This window comes from Cervus elaphus, chromosome 27 (assembly GCF_910594005.1).
Source record: "Cervus elaphus chromosome 27, mCerEla1.1, whole genome shotgun sequence".
Lineage (NCBI taxonomy): Eukaryota > Metazoa > Chordata > Mammalia > Artiodactyla > Cervidae > Cervus > Cervus elaphus.
In genome coordinates, this window is record NC_057841.1 from 25,023,032 (window position 1) to 25,044,628 (window position 21,597).

The 21,597-nt window shown below is 39.9% G+C and overlaps 2 protein-coding genes across 3 annotated transcripts in view; both read left to right on the forward strand.

The window, feature by feature from the left end:
* RPRD1A (regulation of nuclear pre-mRNA domain containing 1A) overlaps positions 1-15,835 on the forward strand; it is a 65,453-nt gene extending 49,618 nt beyond the window's left edge. The window contains exon 7 of one of the 2 annotated variants that reach the window (XM_043889729.1): positions 12,388-15,835. In XM_043889729.1, the coding sequence (XP_043745664.1) occupies positions 12,388-12,537 (150 nt within the window). In that variant the 3' untranslated portion in view covers positions 12,538-15,835. Of the gene's footprint in view, positions 1-3,888; positions 4,051-12,387 lie in introns of those variants that run through there. The other variant, XM_043889730.1, reaches the window with a different exon arrangement.
* Positions 15,836-18,252: 2,417 nt separating this feature from the next.
* On the forward strand, positions 18,253-20,674 carry LOC122685059 (N-alpha-acetyltransferase 50-like). Its single transcript, XM_043889732.1, has one exon. It carries the CDS (start codon positions 18,555-18,557, stop codon positions 19,062-19,064), a length of 510 nt encoding a protein of 169 aa, XP_043745667.1. The 5' UTR covers positions 18,253-18,554; the 3' UTR covers positions 19,065-20,674.
* Positions 20,675-21,597: the final 923 nt, after the last annotated feature.

Here is a 21,597-nt window from a genome sequence, read left to right on the forward strand (position 1 = left end):
AATCATGTTCAGCTTTTGAAAAATTGCAAAACATGCCAAAGGCAAGGAACAGCCTAAAGAGACAAAACAAGAAATCAGAAGTAGATTCTTGTATGACACAAATTTTAGAATCACCAGTTCAGGAATGTAACTGATTAATGTGTTAACAACTCTAACGAAGAGTAGACACCATGCAAGAGCAGATGCAAGTAGAGGTGAAAATGCTTAAAGAATCAAAAACAAAGTTTAAATGCCAGGAATGAACACTGACATGAGTGCTTCTGATGATCACCTCAGTAGACTGGACACTGCTGAGGGAAAAAAAATGTATGGGCTTGAATCTGTCAATAGAGATTTTCCCAACTTAAATGCAAAAAGAAAATAGAACAACAGCAACAACCTTTTCTCCAAAACGAAAACCAAACCTAGAACATGGAAGAATTGTGGGCAGTTTGGAAAAGTGTAACATAACATTTGCTTGGGATATCAGAAGGAGAACAAATGAAGCAAAAGAAATTCCAAAATTAATGACAAGACATCAAACTGATCCAGGAAACTTAGAGGCCAAATACTTGACAGGATATAAAAAAATGTAGTTTGCACTTAGGTGTGTTGGGGCTTCCCAGGTGGTTCAGACAGTAAAGAATCTACCTGTAATTTGAGAGACCCAAGTTTGATCCCTGGGTCAGGAAGATCTGCTGGAGAAGGAAATGGCTACCCTCGCCAGTGGTCTGACCTGGAAAATTCCATGCACTGTATAGTCCATGGGGTTGCAAAGAGTTGGACATGACTGAGCAACTAACACTTTGAATTTTCATGTCATATTCAGATTGCAGAAAATGAATTGCAAAGAGAAAACCTTGGGAAAAGTTGGAAAAAAAAAATCTTACCTGTAGGAAAAGAATTACAGCAGAACCACTCAAGAAGAGCGGAGTGAAAAGTGTTGGGAGAAATTCCATCCTAGAATTCTGTATCCAGTGAAACTGTTCTTTAAAAGTGAAAGAGAATGCAATGTTGGCTGTTGCTGAAGGTGGTCATGAAGAGATTGACAAGAACAAGAGAAATATTGGCTTTGATGTTTGTCTGTGTTATGTATATCAGTGTTTTTGAGGAATGTTACAAACCGGAATCTCTTCTGAAGCTTCATTCTGGACATGAGCATGTTGGAGATGGGAGCAGGGATGTCGCAAAGAAGCTATATGTGCCCTTGAACAGCCCAGAATCTCTGGTTTATGGCCTGCCTGTTAAAAGCCTTGTGTAGCAATATTCTGCCGGAGAAGGCAATGGCACCCCACTCCAGTACTCTTGCCTGAAAAATCCCATGGATGGAGGAGCCTGCTAGGCTGCAGTCCGTGGGGTCGCTAAGAGTCGGACATGACTGAGCAACTTCACTTTCACTTCACTTTCATGCATTGGAGAAGGAAATGGCAACCCACTCCAGTGTTCTTGCCTGGAGAACCCCAGGGAGGGGGCAGCCTCGTGGGCTGCCGTCTATGGGGTCGCACAGAGTCAGACACAACTGAAGTGACTTAGCAGCAGCAGCAATATTCTGCAGGACACCCAATTTCAGTACAGTTCAGTCGCTCAGTTGTATCCGACTCTTTGTGACCCCATGGACTGTAGCATGCCATGTTTCCCTGTCCATCACCAACTCCCAGACCTTACTCAGACTCAGGTGCATCATATCAGTGATGCCATCCAACCATCTCATCCTCTGTCATCCTCTTCTCCTCCCACCTTTAATCTTTCCCAGCATCAGGGTCTTTTCCAGTGAGTCAGTTCTTTGCATCAGGTGGCCAAAGTATTGGAGATTCAGCTTCAGCATCAGTCCTTCCACTGAATATTCAGGACAGATTTCCTTTAAGATTGACTGGTTGGATCTCCTTGCAGTCCAAGGGACTCTCAAGAGTCTTCTCGTCAACACCACAGTTCAAAAGCATCAATTCTTCAGTGCTCAGCTTTCTTTGTAGTTCAACTCTCACATCCATACATGACATACTGGAAAACCTACTGGACACCCAATTTGGGAAATACCAAATTAGCTGACCTCCATGACCCTGAGATAGTGTGATTCTTTAGTAACTGGATAACATTTTCTTAGGGAGTGAGACTAAAAGGCACACAGGAGATGAAAATAATTTAGGCTAAAAGATAACAATGAAAATTTCAAGAAAGCGTGATTAAGTCTACTTCCTAGGGTAAGTACAAGATGAGTAGAAAAATTAATGTGTTACATCTCACTTCCTTAAATTCATTCCTTCCATTTGATTTTGAAGTTAACAGAGAGGTGGCCTGTAGGCTTCTGGCTCATGCTCCCCTTCCAGTGTCAAAAGTGATAATTGGCAATAGGTTCAACTTCCCTGAAATGTTGGTCATCATTGCTGATTGGACTGGCCCTTTACCTTTTCTTGTTTCTTTTCTCTTGGGTCTTTGTGTTGCTGCTTTTACTATCATTGGTCACCACCACCCCCCACCCCCACCTTTTTTTAAAAAATCTTTAAGCCCGTATGCTGTTACTCATGAGAAAATGACATCTCCTCTCCACTGCTGGAAGTTCCAGAGGTGTTTTAATAAAGGGATAGACTACCTATTATAGGTCAAAATTTGTTTCCTTAATGTGTTGGGTTTTGAGGTTTAGGAACCTGTTAGTCCTGTGATTGTGGTGATCCTATATTTGATGTAAGGTAGATTTCAGTTGGATAACACTTCTTCAGAATACCCATCCCAGTAACAATTCTAGATATGAGAGGTAAGATAGAATAATGGTTAAGTATGAAGACTCTGAAGCCAGATTGTCAGTTTTCAACCTTTGTCGACTTTAGAGGAAGTTTCTTAACAAGTGGTTAATTGTGCTTTGGACTTCCCTGGTGGCTCAGTGGCAGAGAATCTGCCTGCCAAACAGGAGATGCAGGTTTGATCCTTGGGTTGGGAAGATTCCCCTGGAGAAGGAAATTGAAACCCACTCCAGCATTCTTGCCTGGGAAATCCCATGGACAGAGGAGCCTGGCAGGCTACAGTCCATGGGGTCATAAAGAGTCAGACACGACTGAGTGGCTAAACAGCAGCAGCAGCAATTGTGCTTTAGTTTTATTGTCTGTGGAAGTGAAAGTCACTCAGTCCTGTCCAACTCTTTGGCACCCCTTGGACTAGACTGTCCATGGAATTCTCCAGGCCAGAATACTGGAGTGGGTAGCCGTTCCTGTCTCCAGGGGATCTTCCCAACCCAGGTCTCCCGCATTGCAGGCAGATTCCTTACCAGGTAAACCACCAGCGAAGCCCTGTAATGCATGGATAATAGTAGTCTCTTCCTATGAAGATTAAATGGGCCACTTAAAACAGTGTTTGACATTTAGTAAGCACATCAAAATTGTAATTAAGATCATACTTGATGAATCTAGAAATGTATAAAGCTTATTTGTAACAGTATCTACCCTCATTATAATTTAGCATTACTGACTTTTTAAAGACCCAGCTGATAGCCAGGTAGGCATTGGGTTCCCTGCAGAAATCTTAGTCCCTGAGTAAATATTGAATATTGTTAATCCAGAAGGCTAATGAGCCTTTGTGTTAGTAGAATTATAACTTACTAACAGGTGGGAATTACGTTCTTCAAGGATACTTTAAAGTAAAACCTGCTTTTAGAATACTTAAGAAAATGATAGTGAGCCCTCAGAGGAGCTGAATGATGTAAGACAATGTTAGATAGCATTCATTTATGCTAAAGTATTTCCCACTAAAAGGTGGAACTTTCCTGCAGGTGGTCAAGGAAAAATGGGTCCATCAGAGACAAGTAGGATACTGTGAAAAGAAAATAGAAAGGATTTGATATTTTTAAAATATTTTAATTATTATAGTTTTGAAAATTTTCAGGACTGTATACCAGACTAAATTTGGGTATTTGTTTTCTAGATGACAGGTTACTGCAAACTACTGAGATCTTGACCTGCTTTATGCTCTGTTCCCTGGAGACGACAACAGACTTGACTAATTTTCCTGACACCATGGAATTTCTTGGCCTTGTTTCAAAAAAAAAAAAAAAAGTGGTATTAAAAAAATCTTGATTGATATAAATACTTTGGTTAACTTTTCCTTTCTAACCTAGCAAAGAGTCCCAACACCAGGGAAAGCAAAATGAAGTAAATTATGTTGGATTCTCAAAAGTCAGAATTGGAGCTTCTATTAATAAATAGTTATTTGAAGACAGTCATATAAGAAAGACTTGATAACATCTAGAGAGAGGCAAAAGACATAATAAAATACATATCAAAGAACAGAGCCATTTAGAGTTCTGCAGGAGAACAGTAAAAGGAGCAGGATTGTGAGCATTATCATCAGCCTAAGGCGTTCTTATAATATGTTCTGAAGATGATGTCTTGATACTGTTTGGAATGAAGATAATTAGCTCTACCTTCAACATTAATTCGTTGTGACCCAAAATCCTCAAGTATGTTGTTACTATCAAATTTCAACTAAGGATACATATAGTCATAAAGGGAGAAATTCAATTCCCTAGGTGTTTGCATAGGTACACCTAAGAATACTATAGAAATAATATGTCATGTGGAAATATTACTGTCTCCATCTTTAAGAAGTAACTGTTGTGGGGAAAGTCTTTAATAACCCCAACATGCTAGGATGTCCATGTTTTCTTGACTAAAAAAATATCCTAGTATGTATGTTTTTTAAAACTGGTTGTTATCTGGCCCAATCATATTTTATACTTGAAGGGGATGCTGAAGATTGATTCCACAGATGAAAGAATGATTTGTCAAAACCTGTGTTCAGAGTTTTCTGGAACCTGGATTACACTCAGACTCGATACCTAGAGAAGCTGCACAGCTTGCTCACTAGAATCAGGACTGGGCTTCCTAACTTGATGTTTTCCTTTGCTGCTGCAGCAGTTGTGCCTCAGGAAGTAGATAGGAAGGAAGGGCTGGAGCATGGTAGGCATGATGCTTGAAATTGTTGACCACAGCCTTTACTGGCTACTAACAGTCCTCACCTGGATACAGTTGAAATTCTCTAAGGTTTTTTTTTTGTTTTTTTTTTTTTAAGTCAGTCACGTATGAAAGAAGAGAGCAGACTTCTTAGTGGCATCTGCAAGAAAAAGTTAGCCCTTATATATACATTAAAATTCAGAAATAGTGAAGACATTTTAAGCAACTGGAATGTTAGAACAACTATCTGGGTCAGCCCTAAAATGACTAAGAACTCCAAATTTCAGGACATTTATTCTCTTGGCTGTTCTTAGTGCGTGATGGTTCTGATGCTATCCCAGAATGAAAACAACAGTCATATGCCACTTCATAGTTTGAAAACTTCCAAAATTAACTTATTTAGGCCTCACAGCCCAATAAAATAGATACCCATATTGTATAAAGGAAGCAACTGAGGCTTAGATAATCTTAGGGCATCTTGCCTAAGATTATAGGTAATGAATGGAGGAAGCAGTTCAGTTCAGTCACTCAGTTGTGTCTGACCCAGCGACCCCATGGACTGCAACACGCCAGGCTTCCTTGTCTATCACCAGCTCAAATTCATGTCCATCGAATCTGTGATGCCATCCAATCATCTCATCCTCTGTCGTCCCCTTCTCCTGTCTTCAATTTTTCCCAGCATCAGAGTCTTTTCCAGTGAGTTGTTCTTTACATCAGGTGGCCAAAGTAGTGGAGATTCAGCTTCAGCATCAGTCTTTCCAATGAATATTCAGGGCTGATTTCCTTTACGATTGACTGGTTGAATTTCCTCGTTGTCCAAGGGACTCTCAAGTGTCTTCTCCAACACCACAGTTCAAAAACATCAATTCTTTGGTGCTCAACTTTTTTATGGTCCAACTCTCTGCTGGAAAGATCATAACTTTGACCAAACAGACCTTTGTCAGCAAAGTAACGTCTCTGCTGCTTAATATGCTGTCTAGGTTGGTCATAGCTTTTCTTCCAAGGAGCAAACATCTTTTAATTTCATGGCTGCAGTCACCATCCTCAGTGATTTTGGAGCCTAAGAAGACAAACTCTGCCACTATTTCCATTGTTTCCCCATCTATTTGCCATGAAGTCATGGGACCAGATGCCATGATCTTAGTTTTTTGAACGTTGAGTTTTAAACCAGCTTTTTCACTCTCCTCTTTCACGTTTATCAAGAGGCTCTTCAGTTCCTCTGCTTTCTGCAATAACGCTGGTGTCATTTGCATTTTTGAGGTTATTGATGTTTCTCCTGGCAGTCGTGATTCAGCTTGTGCTTCATCCACCCTGGCATTTCGCATGTTGTTAAATATATGTTAAATATAACTTATAAGTTAAATAAGCAAGGTGACAATATACAACCTTGATGTACTCCTTTCCCAATTTGGAACCAATGTGTTGTTCCATGTCCGATTCGAACTGTTGCTTCTTGACTTGCAAACAGGTTTCTCAGGAGGCAGGTGAGGTGGCTGGATATTCCAGTCTCTAAGAATTTTCCACAGTTTGTTGTAGTCCACACAGTCAAAAGCTTAAGCATAGTCAGTGAAGCAGAAGTAGATGTTTTTCTGGAATTCTCTTGCTTTTTCTGTGATCAGCGGATGTTGGCAATTTGATTCCTGGTTCCTCTGCCTTTTCCATATCCAGCTTGAACATCTAGAAGTTCTTGGTTCATGTACTGTTGAAGCCTGGCTTGGAGAATTTTGAGTATTTGCTAGCATGTGAGATGAGTGCAATTGTGCAGTAGTTCGAGCATTCTTTGGCACTGTCTTTCTTTGGGATTGAAATGAAAACTGACCTTTTCCAGTCCTGTGGCCACTGCTGAGTTTTCCAAATTTACTGGCACATTGAGTGCAGCACTTTCACAGCAGTGCTTGTATCCAGATCTTTTGACTTAACTTCCAGGAAAATCCACTGGGAAGCTACCTGTTCATGCCCTGTGCTCTGCTGGATCCTATAAGGAATACAGAGACACACACGGTGTGTTTTCCCCAGTTATGGATGTATAAACCAGAAAACATTAAGTTCAGAACTAACTTGATTAATAGCTGGTGTGAAACTACAGTAGGAAAAGCTTCTGTGGCAAAGATTGGTCTTAAAATAGGTCGTGTGAAATGAGAAAATTTGGACACAACATGAGATACTCAATATTAGCTGTAAAGAAAAGCTTTTCTAGTGGTTCAGATTTCAACCTAGCTCTCCCCCACTTTTGCTGCACACAAGATATTGCACCTCCTGATTGACTGATGTTGAAGTATACATGAGGGTTGCCGTTTGAGGGTAGTGTTGGTGGAGATCTGGCAAGTAAATTAAGAATAAAAATATAGGCCTTGTTGAATGAGTGGGGAATAACAAGGGAGAAATAAAATAACTCATGTAAACAGTTGGCAGGAAATGAGGTAAAACATTGGTTCACAGAATGGCAGCTGATTTTTCAGCAGAAACTGCAGGCCAGAAGGGAGTGAAATGGAAAAGCCTACAACCAAGAATACTTTACCCACAAGACTCCTTCAGATTTGATGGAGAATCAAAAGCTTTTATAGACAAATAACAGAAAAATTCAGCACCACCAAACCAGCTTTGCAAAAAACGTTAAAGGAACTTCTGTAACTGAAAAAGAAAAGGCTGCAACTAGAAACAAACTAAGAGATGAAAAAGCTCACAGGTAAAAGATTAAGGAAGTCACCCACACACAAAAATCACCTGTGTCCACAGTATGCAGTTAAAGGATACACAGAGCAATTAGATGTAAAATATGTTCGCAAAATGTAACTGAGAGGGGAAGAGAGTATAAATGGCAGGGTATTTAAAATGTGTTTGAAATTGAAAGATCAGTGACTTACAACACATGTGTTTATATAGACTACTATACCAAAACCTCAGAGTAATTGCAAACCCCAGAATGTATAATAGATATAAACAAGAAGTAATCCAAAAAAGTACTGAAGATAGTCAACAAATCACAGAAGAGAACAAAAGAAAAAAAGACCAAAGGGGGAAAGGCTGGAAGAGACAGTCTGGAATTTGAGATGAACAGATGTAGACGACTATATCTAAAGTAGATGACAGGGACCTACTGGATAGCGGAGGGAACTGTATTCAGTATCTTATAATAACCTGTAATGGGAAAGGGTCTGAAAAAGAACATGATATAGATACATTCTTTTATATATTTTCTATATAATTTTAATTATTTTAGTTGTACAAGGGTTTACAACTATAAATCAACTATACTTCAATTAAAAATAAAAATTATAAAGACTTAAAAACATAAAATAGAACACTACTTTTGCAGTGAAGGCAGTATATATCAGTTCAGTATTTATTACTAAAGGAAAGGGCCTGATTTTTTAATGCTTTGGCTTTTCAGCAGTTTCTCTCTTTTTATTAACTTTAGAATTCAGATCCTCTTCATTGCTGGAACAGAGCTAAATTCTTTTAGGAAAAAGAAGTTCTTTAGGTTAAAATACAAAATAAATATTTTGAAAGCCGTTTTTGCAAAATGCAGGTTTAGTTAGAAAAGAATGAGAAAACTAAAAGGGACTTACCTGCAGTGGCCTTGCCTGTTGATGGGCTTATCAGGTTAGGCTACCCAAGCTCTTGATTGTCCCTGATGCATGCATCCTGCTGGGTCCATGTTTGTGTTTTCCCTTTTATACTTAGGGTAATTTTTTTTTTTTTTTTACTAAGAATAAAAAGATATTTCTTTGCCCCCAACTTCAGCTTCATTGAGGTGAAACTGTCACATAAAATTGTATATATTTACAGAGTATGGTGGGATGATTTGACGTAAGTATTCTTTGTGAAATGGTTACTAACAATCAGGTTAATTAATATATTCCTCACTACACATCATTACTTTTTCTCTCCTTTTTGGTGATGCGAACATAAGGTCTACTCTCAGCAGATATCAGGTGTACACAGTATTATTGACTCTAGTCAGCATTTCTACATCAGATCTCCAGAGCATATTCATTTTATAACTGAAGGCTTCTACCCTTTTTTCTTTTTTAAAGGGTCCACATGTAAGTGAGATTATGTAGTATTTGTCTTTGTCTGACTAATTTTTTTACTCAATGGTAAAGAATCCACCTGCAATGCTGAAGACTTGGGTTCAATCCCTGCGTTGGGAAGATCCCCTGGAGAAGGAAACGACAACCCACTCCAGTATTCTTGCCTGGAGAATCCCATGGACTGAGGAGTCTGGCAGACTACAGTTCATGGGGTCACAAAACTGTCGAACGCAACTTAGTGACCATAAACAACAACAGTGTCCTCTAGGCTTGCCCAGGTTGTTGCAAATGACAGAATTTCCTTCATTCTCATGACTGAGTACTCCATTGTACATATGTACCACATCTTTATCCATTCATTTGTTGGCAGAGACTTAGGTTGTTTCCATGTCTTGGCTATTGTGAACAATGCTTCGATGAACACGGGAGTGCAGGAATCGCCTCCAGATACTGATTTTGTTTTGAGGTCAGTGTTAGGTATTTGTTCTGACCTCAGGAGGGCATTGTTTTATTTCCTGTTTCTTTCCTCCTATAAAGTCTTTGAGTCATGACTGTGGAACTGTGGGTGGAGACAGTGGCAGGCTTTTCTTTAAGTGCTCCCCCTGCTATAGGACCTGAGCTCTAGTGAAGGGGAGGGGTGCCCAGCCTGTGTTCCTCTCAGCTGCTTGTGAAGACCGCCACCTCCTGAATGGAGAGGGGATGGAGGGGCTCGGGGTGGGTGGGGGCGGTGGGCAGGAGTTATTGGTGCCCCAGTATTCTCAGCCTCCACGTCTGAGGTAGAGCCTCAGTTTCGAAACAACGCGCACCTCTTACTAGAAGCATCGTTGCCATAGGAAACCGGCCTGTGGAATCCAGTGAGGCAATTTAAGACCTTTAGAACTGTGGCCTGGATCATAGAATTGGGTAATCAGGTTTCATCTGGTTTTTTCTTCAGGCTAACATCAGATGGTTAACCACAACTTCTTAAATCTTTTGTCTTTCAGAGGAAAGTCTGATTCTGACAGTAGAAGAAAATTTTTGGTTACTGCTTTTGTTCCTAATTGAGGAAGGCATGATTTTTACTGTTTGTGAAAGATAATCAGTCTTCTCACAGGATTACTGAGAGGATGAAATGAGTTCTTTTTTTAATGCCTGGTGTATCAGTGGACATTCAATAAAGGGCAGCTCTTGTTTATGTTTACCAGTTTTTTGTATGCAGTGTCACCAGTTGGTAGAGGGTTTAATTGCCACAGATCCTTTGAATCAAAGGATTAAGATAATAACTGAAGAACAGCCTGTGTGGTTGCTAGAAACTTGAAATTAGGATGGGCAGTAATGATCACTAAAAGCACTTGAGACTTCTCAGGACATCTAGCCTCAAGAGGAGCAGAGTAATTACTTTTGTGCATGTTTGAACAGCATCTGAATCTATCGTGCTAACCTTCTAGTACTTTAGGTGTTATTTATTAAAGAATGATTTAGTATAAACAGGGACAGATGGGGCTTCCCTGGTCGCTCAGTGGTAAAGAATCTGCCTGCTACGCAGGAGACGTAGGAGCCATGGGTTCTATCATGGGTGAGGAAGATCTGGAGGAGGGCATGGCAACCCACTCCAGTGTTCTTGCTGGGAAATCCCATGGACAGGAGCCTGCCATGGGGTCGCAAAGAGTCAGAGGCAACTGAGCATGCACGCAGATGGGACAGATGGAGGTCTGTGTTTGCCCCCGCCCCCACCGGAGTATTCTGAGGAAGTGTGCTAAGTGTGGAGGTGTGTATGGACTGAAAAGTGTGTGTCTAGAATGAACACCTTGCTGCTCTTCTGTGAGCCACTCGGAGCTGCTGTCCTGAAACCTACCTGCTGTGCCAGGGTGTCACTGGCAAAGGGGAAAAGGGAACAGGAAAGTCTTGACCTTGAGGTTTTAGATCCCTGTTAAACTCCTTTACTCAACCTTGACCTTCATGATGGACTAAAAGTGCAAGGACAGGCAGACACGGCGAGAATCAACACCTCTTATGTGTCCACAGCTGTCCTACAACGTGCCCGGCTTTCAGCCTCTTTGGCTTTGTCTACCAGGGTGCCCACTTCCCCAGTGTGCCTCAGAAATCCCCTTTCCCCCATTGCTTTAGAGCGGTTGGGATGTAGTAAATTCTGACAGACTCCTTTCCTGAGGCGTATTCATGGCTGCTCTTTAAAAGAGGGGACTCTAATACAGAGAAGCTTCCCTGATTTCACTTTTAGACAAAACCTGTAGAGAAGTGGCTCGTGTATTAGTATCCTTTGGGGGAGATTTTACAAAATTCAAGAGCTCTGGACCCGCTTCCGGAGGTTCTCATTTAATTGATAGTTGATGAGGCTGGTGTTCTTTTGAGAATTCTGAGTTTCTCCAGAAATTTCCTAGGAGATTCTGTCAGAGTTGAGAAACAAAAAGGGGCTCCTTGTGGATAGGCCTTCTACCCCAGATGAAAGCTTCTCACTCACCTGCTCTGTCTTGGTGAGCTTACCCTTGGTCAGAGGGAGGAAAAGTTTCATGTCTTTATGGAGGAAATAACAATCAACTTTTTGATTCCCCTCTTCACACCCTGCCTCTCCTAGGTGATGGAGTAAAGAATGTTCCTCTCTCCTGGTTGAAGTCTGAAAACTTCAGTTATTAATAAAAGATATTTCCACTGCAGAGAATGGCCTGTTCCCCTTAAGCCAAACATGATCTTTATTGGTTTCTAGTCCGATTCCTTAGGCTACTGTGTGCAGGGTTTCCTAACCTTTTTTTTTTTTTTCCTTTGTGCCATTGAGATCCTTTGGTGATCCTGTGAAGCCTTGGACCCCTTCTCAAGTTAAATATTTTAAATGTAGAAAATAAAATGCATAACATTACAATAGAAAAAAGTTACAGTAAAATAGTTATTGAAGTAATAAAACTTGTACAGTAATATGTGCTTCTTTACTGATATATTAAGTAACACTAGCAGTTCGTCTAATAATTTCAAAGTAGTGATAAATGTGAAAAACTGTGATGTAATAATGAAACATCTGGTTTCTATTCAAGATAAACTCAAAGATACTGATAATACTCCTGTGGGGTTTTTTTTTTCCAATATTTATAGTCAAAAAAGTGCTAAATTTTAGTTTAAGCTTGTGGAAATAAATATATATTTTTTCTTATCCTTGCCCCAGTATACCTGAGAACGCTATATGCTTCAGTTAAATATTGATATATTTATATGTTAGTCTTCTTTTTACAGGTGTGAGGCAGCAACTTAAGATTGTAGTTTTTCCTAAGAATGAGTTTCCCTACTTGAGAATTTCCCAAATCCCTCTCTTGATCCTAAGGCTCACATAATCTTGTTTTTTAGCATAAACTGAGTGCTTTATCATATTTTCTGCAGAGCATTAGCTGGATAAGCTAGATGGCTCTTCTCTGAACTCCCACAGTGCTAATGAGAGTGGTTTGATGTTACAGGAATACAAGCGCAAGTTAGCCAGAGTTTCCCTGGTGCGCAAAGAACTCAGGTCCCGGATCCAGAGCCTGCCGGACTTATCTCGATTGCCCAATGTCACTGGCAGCCACATGCACCTGCCCTTTGCGGGGGACATCTACAGTGAAGATTGATGACCAGTCTCTTTCCAGGGCCCAGGACTTTGCAAGAGATGGAGACAGGTTAGGTGGATAGTGCTGTAGTGTTATTTTTGTATATTGTTGAGAGAGTGACATTAACAAAAAGAAATGACAAGTAATTTATAAAATTGTTTAAAATGTTGGTTTGTTTACTATTTTATTGGTAAGTTAACATGACTTAGTTTAAAAGTGAATCTTTTATGTGTATTAAGCTCACAAGTAGTGATTATTTTCAAAAGATCTTTTTGTAAATTTTTTTGATCCAGGGCCTTGTGAGAAATTCCATGTTTCTATTTCTTCATGTATTTTCAAATGTTTTTCTTTATTTTCTTCAGTATCTAATCAGTGTATAGTATGTGATTCCTAAAGGGTAAGAACTAATCAGGTTGGTTGAGACTTTATTATGGTATAGTTAGGACTTGATTGTAGAAGGGACTAGGTGTTCCAACTTGATTTTCACCCTTCTCCTCAACCAAAACATCAGTTCTGTGCCTCTCAACACCTTAGATTGCTTATTCCCCAGGGGTTGGTCATTTAATACTAAACATGGATGTTGTTTTGAGGGTCAGATCAGAACCTAGAGAACTTTCCCACAACAGGGGTTCCATCCCAACAGCCACAGTGTAGGATAAAAGGAGTGTTATATAGGGACACCTTGATTAAAAGCTGTTTAGAGTTATTTGGGTAGATAGCTATGAAAATGCTTTTGGAAATGTTAAAAAAAAATTGACATTGTACCAAGAGAACAACTCTGATTCTGGAATCTCTGTTTGTCAAATCAAGCTCCTGTTAACATAATTGATCCCTTTAACATAAAAAGCCATCTGTGGGATTAAAAGAAGAGTAGAATAATGGTACCTTAATATTCTCTTAGCCATTTAACTTTAAAAAACAGTAGTATTTTTAGCTCTAATATCTCATGAACTCAATATTCATTAATGTTCAGTAAAGTAGCCTGGAACATTTTTAATGTTTCCTTAAGGTTTTTGAATTACGTATATTTGGGAATTAAGCAGTCCTACACTACAGGGTAGATATGGTAAATATTATATTTGTATATTTAGAATTACCAAAACAAATGTACTTTTACCTTTTATTTCTAACCCTGTGTTAGAGCAATTGCATGCTCTCCTGCTTTCTCTTTAAATCACACTGTTAAGCTGTGGATTTTGTACTCAGTGATTACTTAGGATAAACATTTTTTTTCGTTCATTACATATTAGACATTTTTCTTTTTGATGTAAGAAGATTCATCTTAGTCAATAAAACAGCTTTTTAAATCCCACAGGTCAGTTATGTCTCACTAGTCTGAATGGCTTCACTCTTTCTCAGTATTAGAAATTATAGTTAAAGTGAATTTACTATATGTGAAGGAGAAAGCCAATATTTAATTTTAGCAGCCAGTAGTTTTCAGAACGGTGCTTTTAACGGTTTGGCCTCTGCAAAACAGACACACATAGTAGTAGTTCCCACCCATACATGGCTTATATTCCAAAGGTTTTTAGTCAGCTTTTGGGACTCGGGGCACATTTTCCCACAGGAACAGTAGTAATTAGGTTCCCTGCGAACACTCCCACAGAGAGCTCACCCAGGAACCGAATCCACTTAACCATGAATGTAGTGAACTTGTAATGTGGTTGACAAATTACGAGTAGTAGATCCTGACCAGCATTTGTGACATCACTCTGCACTAAGGAAGTGGTGTGAAGCAGCGTTACACACTGGGGTGTCTCTCTGTCTTGTGTACCTCTGTCCCTAGCTGTAGGATATGTAAGAAAAAGATTCAGCGTGGGGTGGAGGGTGTGACAAATTCACGATTATTAAAACCTGGTTATACCTGTTACAAAAGTATGCCACTTTGTTAAAGTGAAAGCAAAAACTTGTATATTAACTTATTTTTTAGCATCTTGACCTTATTTATGATCTACTAAAGTGGTGACTTATTCAAAATACATTTTTTTCCATTTAATACTAATTTATAAACTGTGTACTCCTGGGAAGATTTGAAACCTACTAGAAGTTTGTTGAAATATTTAAGAAAGACTTCTGACTTAGATACTGATTTTAATGCCAGTATCTGCTCTAAATATTTATGATAAAAATGCATTATTTTTTTAAAGAGCTTGATGCAATTTGTGGTAAGTGATAGTACTCAACCTGAATCCTACCCCCAGTTTCACCCTTTGACCAAGTCTTCACAAGCCTTCAGTTGTTGGTTAATCCACTGACCATAAACACAAATGATATGGTCTGGTTTAGAAGTCTTGATAGTTAATGTGGTAAGCCTTAGCAGTAAATAGCCTTCCTTTCTAAAAGGCGGATGAAAGTTTCTCAAGAAACTTAGCTGGGTTAGCTGGGGGTTCTCTAATACCAAATTCTAAATCATGAACATTTTCTTCACTGTGTACCTGAGGCAAATCATGCATTTTGAGTGCAACTTGGCCTGGCCCCTCAAGAGAAAAGCATGTCACCATATTTGCAGTAGGCATATTTGGTTTGAATGGATACCATCACTCTTTTCTCCACAAACAGTGCAGAGAGCTGTCTGGAGTGGCAATTTGAACAGATTCCCTGGTGTTCCCTCTGCTCCTTCTGTCAATACAGTAAGTAAAAGAACCACATGGGGGAGCCTGGGAGTCTGGGAAAATCAGCTGTGCTCAATAGCCAACCTCCCCTTCTAGGAAAACCAGTCCAGGTGCAGCTATTTTGGTACCTCATCTCACATGCACTCTGAATCAGGGTTTTTCTATAAGAACTCTTTCAGGATCAGCAAAAGCTGAGATGACCTGGTCATCTTGATTTGCAAAATTAAAATAAAACCAGGTTGTCAGTTGTCATTGTAGATGAGCAACTCATCTATTATTATTGAACTGGTTCTGAGAAATCTTCAGAAAGCTCAAAACTACAAATTAATTAGGAAAGTTAGAATGTCTTTTCTGAATTTTCCATTCAAAAAATTTATATGAAATAACATAAAGCTACATAACCACTATGTATTCTATTAAGAAGAAGTTTCTAAGTGGCAGTCTTAGTTGTTGCACTATATCACAGCTTTTTAAAGTGTAAACTCAGTTCTTCTCTGTATAGGAAGGGAGCATTGTGTTACTTACTGAATTTATTTATGCAGAGCATTTGTTGCCATCTGTAATTCCAGCCATCCACACATGAGTCTGTTCTGAGGTGGCAATAGCACATGGGAAGATGAAGTCTCCCTATTTCTTTACCCCCTTTTCTTTGGTTGTATCTGATGACAATATAAGATGTTCTTAATAAAGTTTTACGTTCTTTTTGAGATGTGCAGATCATTTTTGTGTATTTGCTCAGGTGGATATGGGGTGAGGAGGGGAGATGAGGATGGGCTGGGAGGGAGGGAAAGTGCTGGAAGTATTCCACAGTGCAATGGTGGAGAAACTGCCAAAGAAAATGCTAGTTGCTTGGTCAGTGGGAACCAAACTTGAGCAAACATCAGTAGCACCTGGAGGACTTATTAAACTATAGATTGTGGGGCTCCACCCCCAGAGGTTCTGGGGTAAGGCCTGATTACATTCCTAACAATTTGATGCTGATGCCACTGAGTTTGACAACCACTGCTCTAGACCAGCTTTAAAGTCTGTGACTTGCTTGACGACTTAAAATTCCAGGTAATCCCAGACAATTCCAAGTAATAATAAGAGTATGGGTTTTACAGTTCATTATGTAGCAAGTTCTTGGGGCAGAGAATGAAACTGCATCTGCTTTTATGACCTGCTGCACAGTCTAAGTGCCTTTGAATCAACAGATTCACTTATAGTACCTTGAACTCCCTGGAGTACAGGTCCTCTCGCGACATTTAAAGCAGAACTGGAAAATACTAGAAATCTAACGAATCTCTAGGGCACTGTTTGCTAAACTCCTTTCATAAGTCTCTTTTGGGACATTTGCAGGAAGGGCACATACCTCCTGGATCAGAATTCTCTGTGATTTTACCATCTAGAAAGTTTGGGAGGGCTAGTCCTTAGGCCAGTGCCCCTGGCTCCCACCCCTGGATGGCCTCTGGTCACTTTATCTGAATTCGGGGGCTTCCCATTGCCATTCAACTATTTCTGCCTCACGGCAGTAGGTTTTACACAGGGCAACCTCTATCCAGAGATTCTGTTTTGGAAGATTTGGGATAGACCTGGAAATCAGCATTTTAAATGAGCTACCTGATGATTCTGATGCAGGTAATTCTTGACTGCACTTTGAGAAACAGTGCCCTACTGAGAAAATTATGGTCTATAACATACTGATGGTAGGTCTCACGTATATGTTACTTACTGTGCCCCAGGGCTGCTGTAAGCAGGTCACATAACTTTGTGATAGATGGCTCTGATTACTCCAGTTTTACCTATGGAGAGGCTAAACTGAGTCCAAGTTGCTCAGTCGTGTCTGACTCTTTACAACCCCATGGACTATACAGGCCATGGAATTTCTCTCCAGGCCAGAATACTGGAGTGGGTAGCTGTTCCCTTCTCCAGGAGATCTTCCCAACCCAGGGATCGCACCCAGGTCTCCTGCATTGCAGGCGTCTTTACCAGTTGAGTCACAAGGGAAGCCCAAGAATACTGGAGTGCGTAGCCTATCCCTTCTCTAGTGGATCTTCCTGACTCAGGAATCGAATCAGGGTCTCCTGCATTGCAGGCGGATTCTTTACCAGCTGAGCTACCAGGGAAGCCCATGGAGAAGCTAAGATACAGACCCTGAACAAGTCAAGTGGTGAAGCTGGGATTCAGACCCAGCTCCAAGTTTTGACTATGAGCCTATGCTTCTGAACCACCACACAATGCTGCCTGTTACGTTGATACGTTTGTGTAGCAGCTTCACCATCACCATATCATATTTTGCATAATGTGAAGTTATAACATGATGTGAACATTCAAATTAAAAAGTAACAACTGGAAGCATTGGGAAGAATGGAGGCTTATGAAAAGCTATGACACCCAGTTTATTTTGTGTTGTTTTCATTGAGGTCCAATATAACATAAAATTCACCATTTTAAAGTGTACTCTGGCCGTAATTACATTGATGAGTAACATTATTGTGCAGCCATCACCACCACCCACTTTATTATTTTTTTTTCTTTTTTTTTTTAAATTTTTTATTTTATTTTTTTTAATTAGTTGGAGGCTAATTGCTTCACAACATTTCAGTGGGTTTTGTCATACATTGATATGAATCAGCCATAGATTTACACGTATTCCCCATCCCGATCCCCCCTCCCACCTCCCTCTCCACCCGATTCCTCTGGGTCTTCCCAGTGCACCAGGCCCAAGCACTTGTCTCGTGCATCCCACCTGGGCTGGTGATCTGTTTCACCGTAGATAGTATACATACATGCAGCACTGTTTATAATAGCCAGGACATGGAAGCAACCTAGATGCCCATCAGCAGATGAATGGATAAGGAAGCTGTGGTACATATACACCATGGAATATTACTCAGCCGTTAAAAAGAATTCATTTGAATCAGTCCTAATGAGATGGATGAAACTGGAGCCCATTATACAGAGTGAAGTAAGCCAGAAAGATAAAGAACATTACAGCATACTAACACATATATATGGAATTTAGAAAGATGGTAACGATAAGCCTATATGCAAAACAGAAAAAGAGACACAGAAGTACAGAACAGACTTTTGAACTCTGTGGGAGAAGGTGAGGGTGGGATGTTTCAAAAGAACACCCACTTTAAAATATCTTCAGAAAGGTCAAGGCGCGGCGGCGGGTCTGGCTGGTGGCGGCGGGCGGGAGGCTAGTTCCCCGTGTGGAGAAGCTGCTGCACTAGCGCGGCGGCTGGAGGCACCTCCGCCCCCTCCGAAGACGCAGGGCCGCGCTAAACTCTCGCGGCCTCTGTCACCGCTCAGCTCCTGGCCTTAGGCGAGGAGGCCGGCTTGTGGGCTTGAGTGGCCCGAGCTGAGGGCGCGGAGAGCTCAGGGCGGCGAGGACAATGGCGTTGATATAGGCGGTCACAACGGCCTCAGCAGGCGGGGAAGATGAAAGGTAGCTGGATCGAGCTGGGAGATGTGACACCACACAATATAAAACAGCTGAAGAGATTAAACCAGGTCGTCTTTCCAGTCAGCTACAATGACAAGTTCTACAAGGATGTGCTGGAGGTTGGCCAACTAGCAAAACTTGCCTATTTCAATGATATCGCAGTGGGTGCCGTGTGCTGTAGGGTGGATCATTCACAGAATCAGAAGAGACTTTACATCATGACACTAGGATGTGTGGCACCATACCGAAGGCTAGGAATTGGAACTAAAATGTTAAATCATGTCTTAAACATCTGTGAAAAAGATGGCACTTTTGACAACTTCTATCTGCATGTCCAGATCAGCAATGAGTCTGCAGTTGACTTCTACAGAAAGTTTGGCTTTGAGATTATTGAGACAAAGAAGAGCTGCTATAAGAGGATAGAGCCCGCCGATGCTCATGTGCTGCAGAAAAGCCTCAAAGTCCCTTCTGGCCAGAACGCAGGTGTGCAAAAGACAGACAACTGAACAAACTACAGATGAACTTTCTTGCACTTGCTTGTTGCCAAATAAAAGAGAGGCCCATTGATTCCCCTCCCCCCTTTCTTCTAAAACTTTCCCCCTTCCTTGTTCTTACTTTTCCTCCTTTCAAAACTTGCTTCCCTTTCCTCTAAAAGTGTTAAACTTTTAAGGACTTATTAATCATGTTTGGATTGTTTTAGTTTTCTTATTTTTGTGAGGTGGTTTGATTGTAGGAAGGAGAAGGTATAGATCGGTTTAGTTTCACAGTTAAGGTATATATGGTCCCAAAAATCTGAGTGTCAATTTCCGTTTTTTTTTTTTTTAATGTCCTGCTTTCACATTGAAAGGCAGAGCCTACAAAATATTGTATATTTCAAAGGACAAAAAGAAGCAGCAGCAATGTCTTGTTCTCTCTCTTAGACAAGTTTAGTGTGTTTGTGGTACTTTGGGTTTTTAAAAGATTTTGTGGGATACTAATCCCTATACATTGCCTTCAATCCACCTTTTGTCCTTCTGAGTATTATCTCAGGAGTTGGGCCATTGTTATCCTTGTAAGAAATACTAAGCTTATTTTGTTCTGTTAAGCAATATTCCTTCCTTCCTTGCTGGTGGCTGAAGGTGGGTGGGACAGTTTGAATTGGTAGTATTAGACTTTGGTCTCAGTATGTGAGTTAAACTGCTTTTTGCTAATGAGTAGGCTGTTGGTTAGCAGGTTTGTTTTTCCTGCTGTTGATTGTTACTAGTGGCATTATCTTTTAGCATATGGGCTGGTGAGATTAATTTTTTTTTTAATATCCCAGCTAGAGATACAGCCTTTAACTGACCTAAAGAGGTTTCTTGTGATCTGCTTTTTTTCTCCTGTTGTTTTTCTTCAGTAAACCCACAGTAGTTGGTCAGACCTTAAATATGGAGTTGATGTCCTTTATAGGTCAGTGCCCTTAAATAAACCTGAAGTAGGTATTGTCTCCTGGACATACAAAAAAATACCTAAACAGAAGCTTAGATGGATTTGTGGCACAATAAATGCATTTAATGTCAGCTAACGCAGACTGTTAGAAGTGTGGCCACTGAGCATTTGATTTTAGAGGAAAGAATATCTAGACAGTATTTTTGAGAATAACATAGCTGTGCTATTGCTTATCTGTTGGAGAACATCCCAGATTTGCTTACATTCTGTGCCTGTGATACTGAGTTTAAGGATTTCGGGGAGGGGGAATTATTAAACACATTGCTTATGTTCTTGGGAAAAGTAGAAGTCTACAAGTGTTAATAACGCGAATGTCACTGTGACCTCCTGTACTGACAGGACTGGTTTATGCCAGATCATTTTCTGGCACTTAGGGAGTGGCTTTGACAGGTCAGTAACTTTCTGTAAGATAGATGACCTCTAAAATTTTCAGGTTTTCCTTCATAATCCCATCTCCAATATTCAAAATTTTCTACATTGCCAATACCAGTGGCCTAAGAAATGCTTTCATTAGACTTAAAACGATGCACAGAGCTTGAATTTTCTGTCATTTGACTTTAAAAAGAAGGTTGATTCATAACATTTATCTTCTTGTGTAAATTCTGGCATAAAAGTTTCATCTCTTCAAATACATTGAATGACAAAATTATTTTACACAATGTTTATGCACATCTTATAATTTTAAGTTCTTATTTGAGAATGTGAAAATGCAAGGTACAATAGACTTCAACAGTCTTAGTTGAGTGCCAAGAATAATATAGAAAAGGAAGATAGTTGATGAGTGAGTTCATAGAGTTCTAATCTTAAGATAGTAAAAATGTAGAAAGACCTTGCTGATTTCTTGGGTATCAGTTTCTTAAGCAGTCCAAATCTAAGCTTAGAAGAATAGTTTAGCATTGAGCACCTTTACCTTCATGGATAAGCTTCAGCTTGCTCTTGCCAAGAGAAGAGTGCTTGAGTTACAGAAGGCAAGATTAGTTTGAAGAATTCAGTCTTTTTGTAAACTTCAGATGTCAAAATAGATTTTGATATATAAATGAGTTTTGTGAGATGACACTGCCTCTATTTCTATAACCATTTCACCTGGACTATCTAATCAGTCCTATGAATGTATCCCTAGATGTGGTTAATGAAAACCAAATAGCTGCCTCATGACAATTAAGTACATATTATTTATGGAGGAAAAAATATTAACTTTTGAATTGGAAAAAAAAAAAATCTTCAAAGTCTTCCGCATTTAAAACTCTACCCGTTAAACTAGAACTTCTTAGTCCTTGCAGCCATTTTACTTTCTGTCTCTATGAGTTTGACTTCTCCAGGCATCTCATATAAGTGGAGTTATAAAATATTCATTCTTTTGTGCCTGGCTCATTAAATTTAGCATAATCCACTCTAGGTTCATTCATGTTGTATCATGTGTCAGAATTTCCTTTCTTCTTAAGGCTCAATAGTATTCCATTGTATGGATATACCAAATTTTGTTTATCCATTCATTTGTCAATGGACCCTGTGCTTCCACCTGAGGTATTTGTTACTTATTTTTTGTCTTTTGGCTGTGCTGCACGGCATGTG

Bases quoted from the DNA above. Each gene is read 5' to 3' on its own strand.
- LOC122685059 (XM_043889732.1), top strand. From the start codon at position 18,555: ATGAAAGGTAGCTGGATCGAGCTGGGAGATGTGACACCACACAATATA.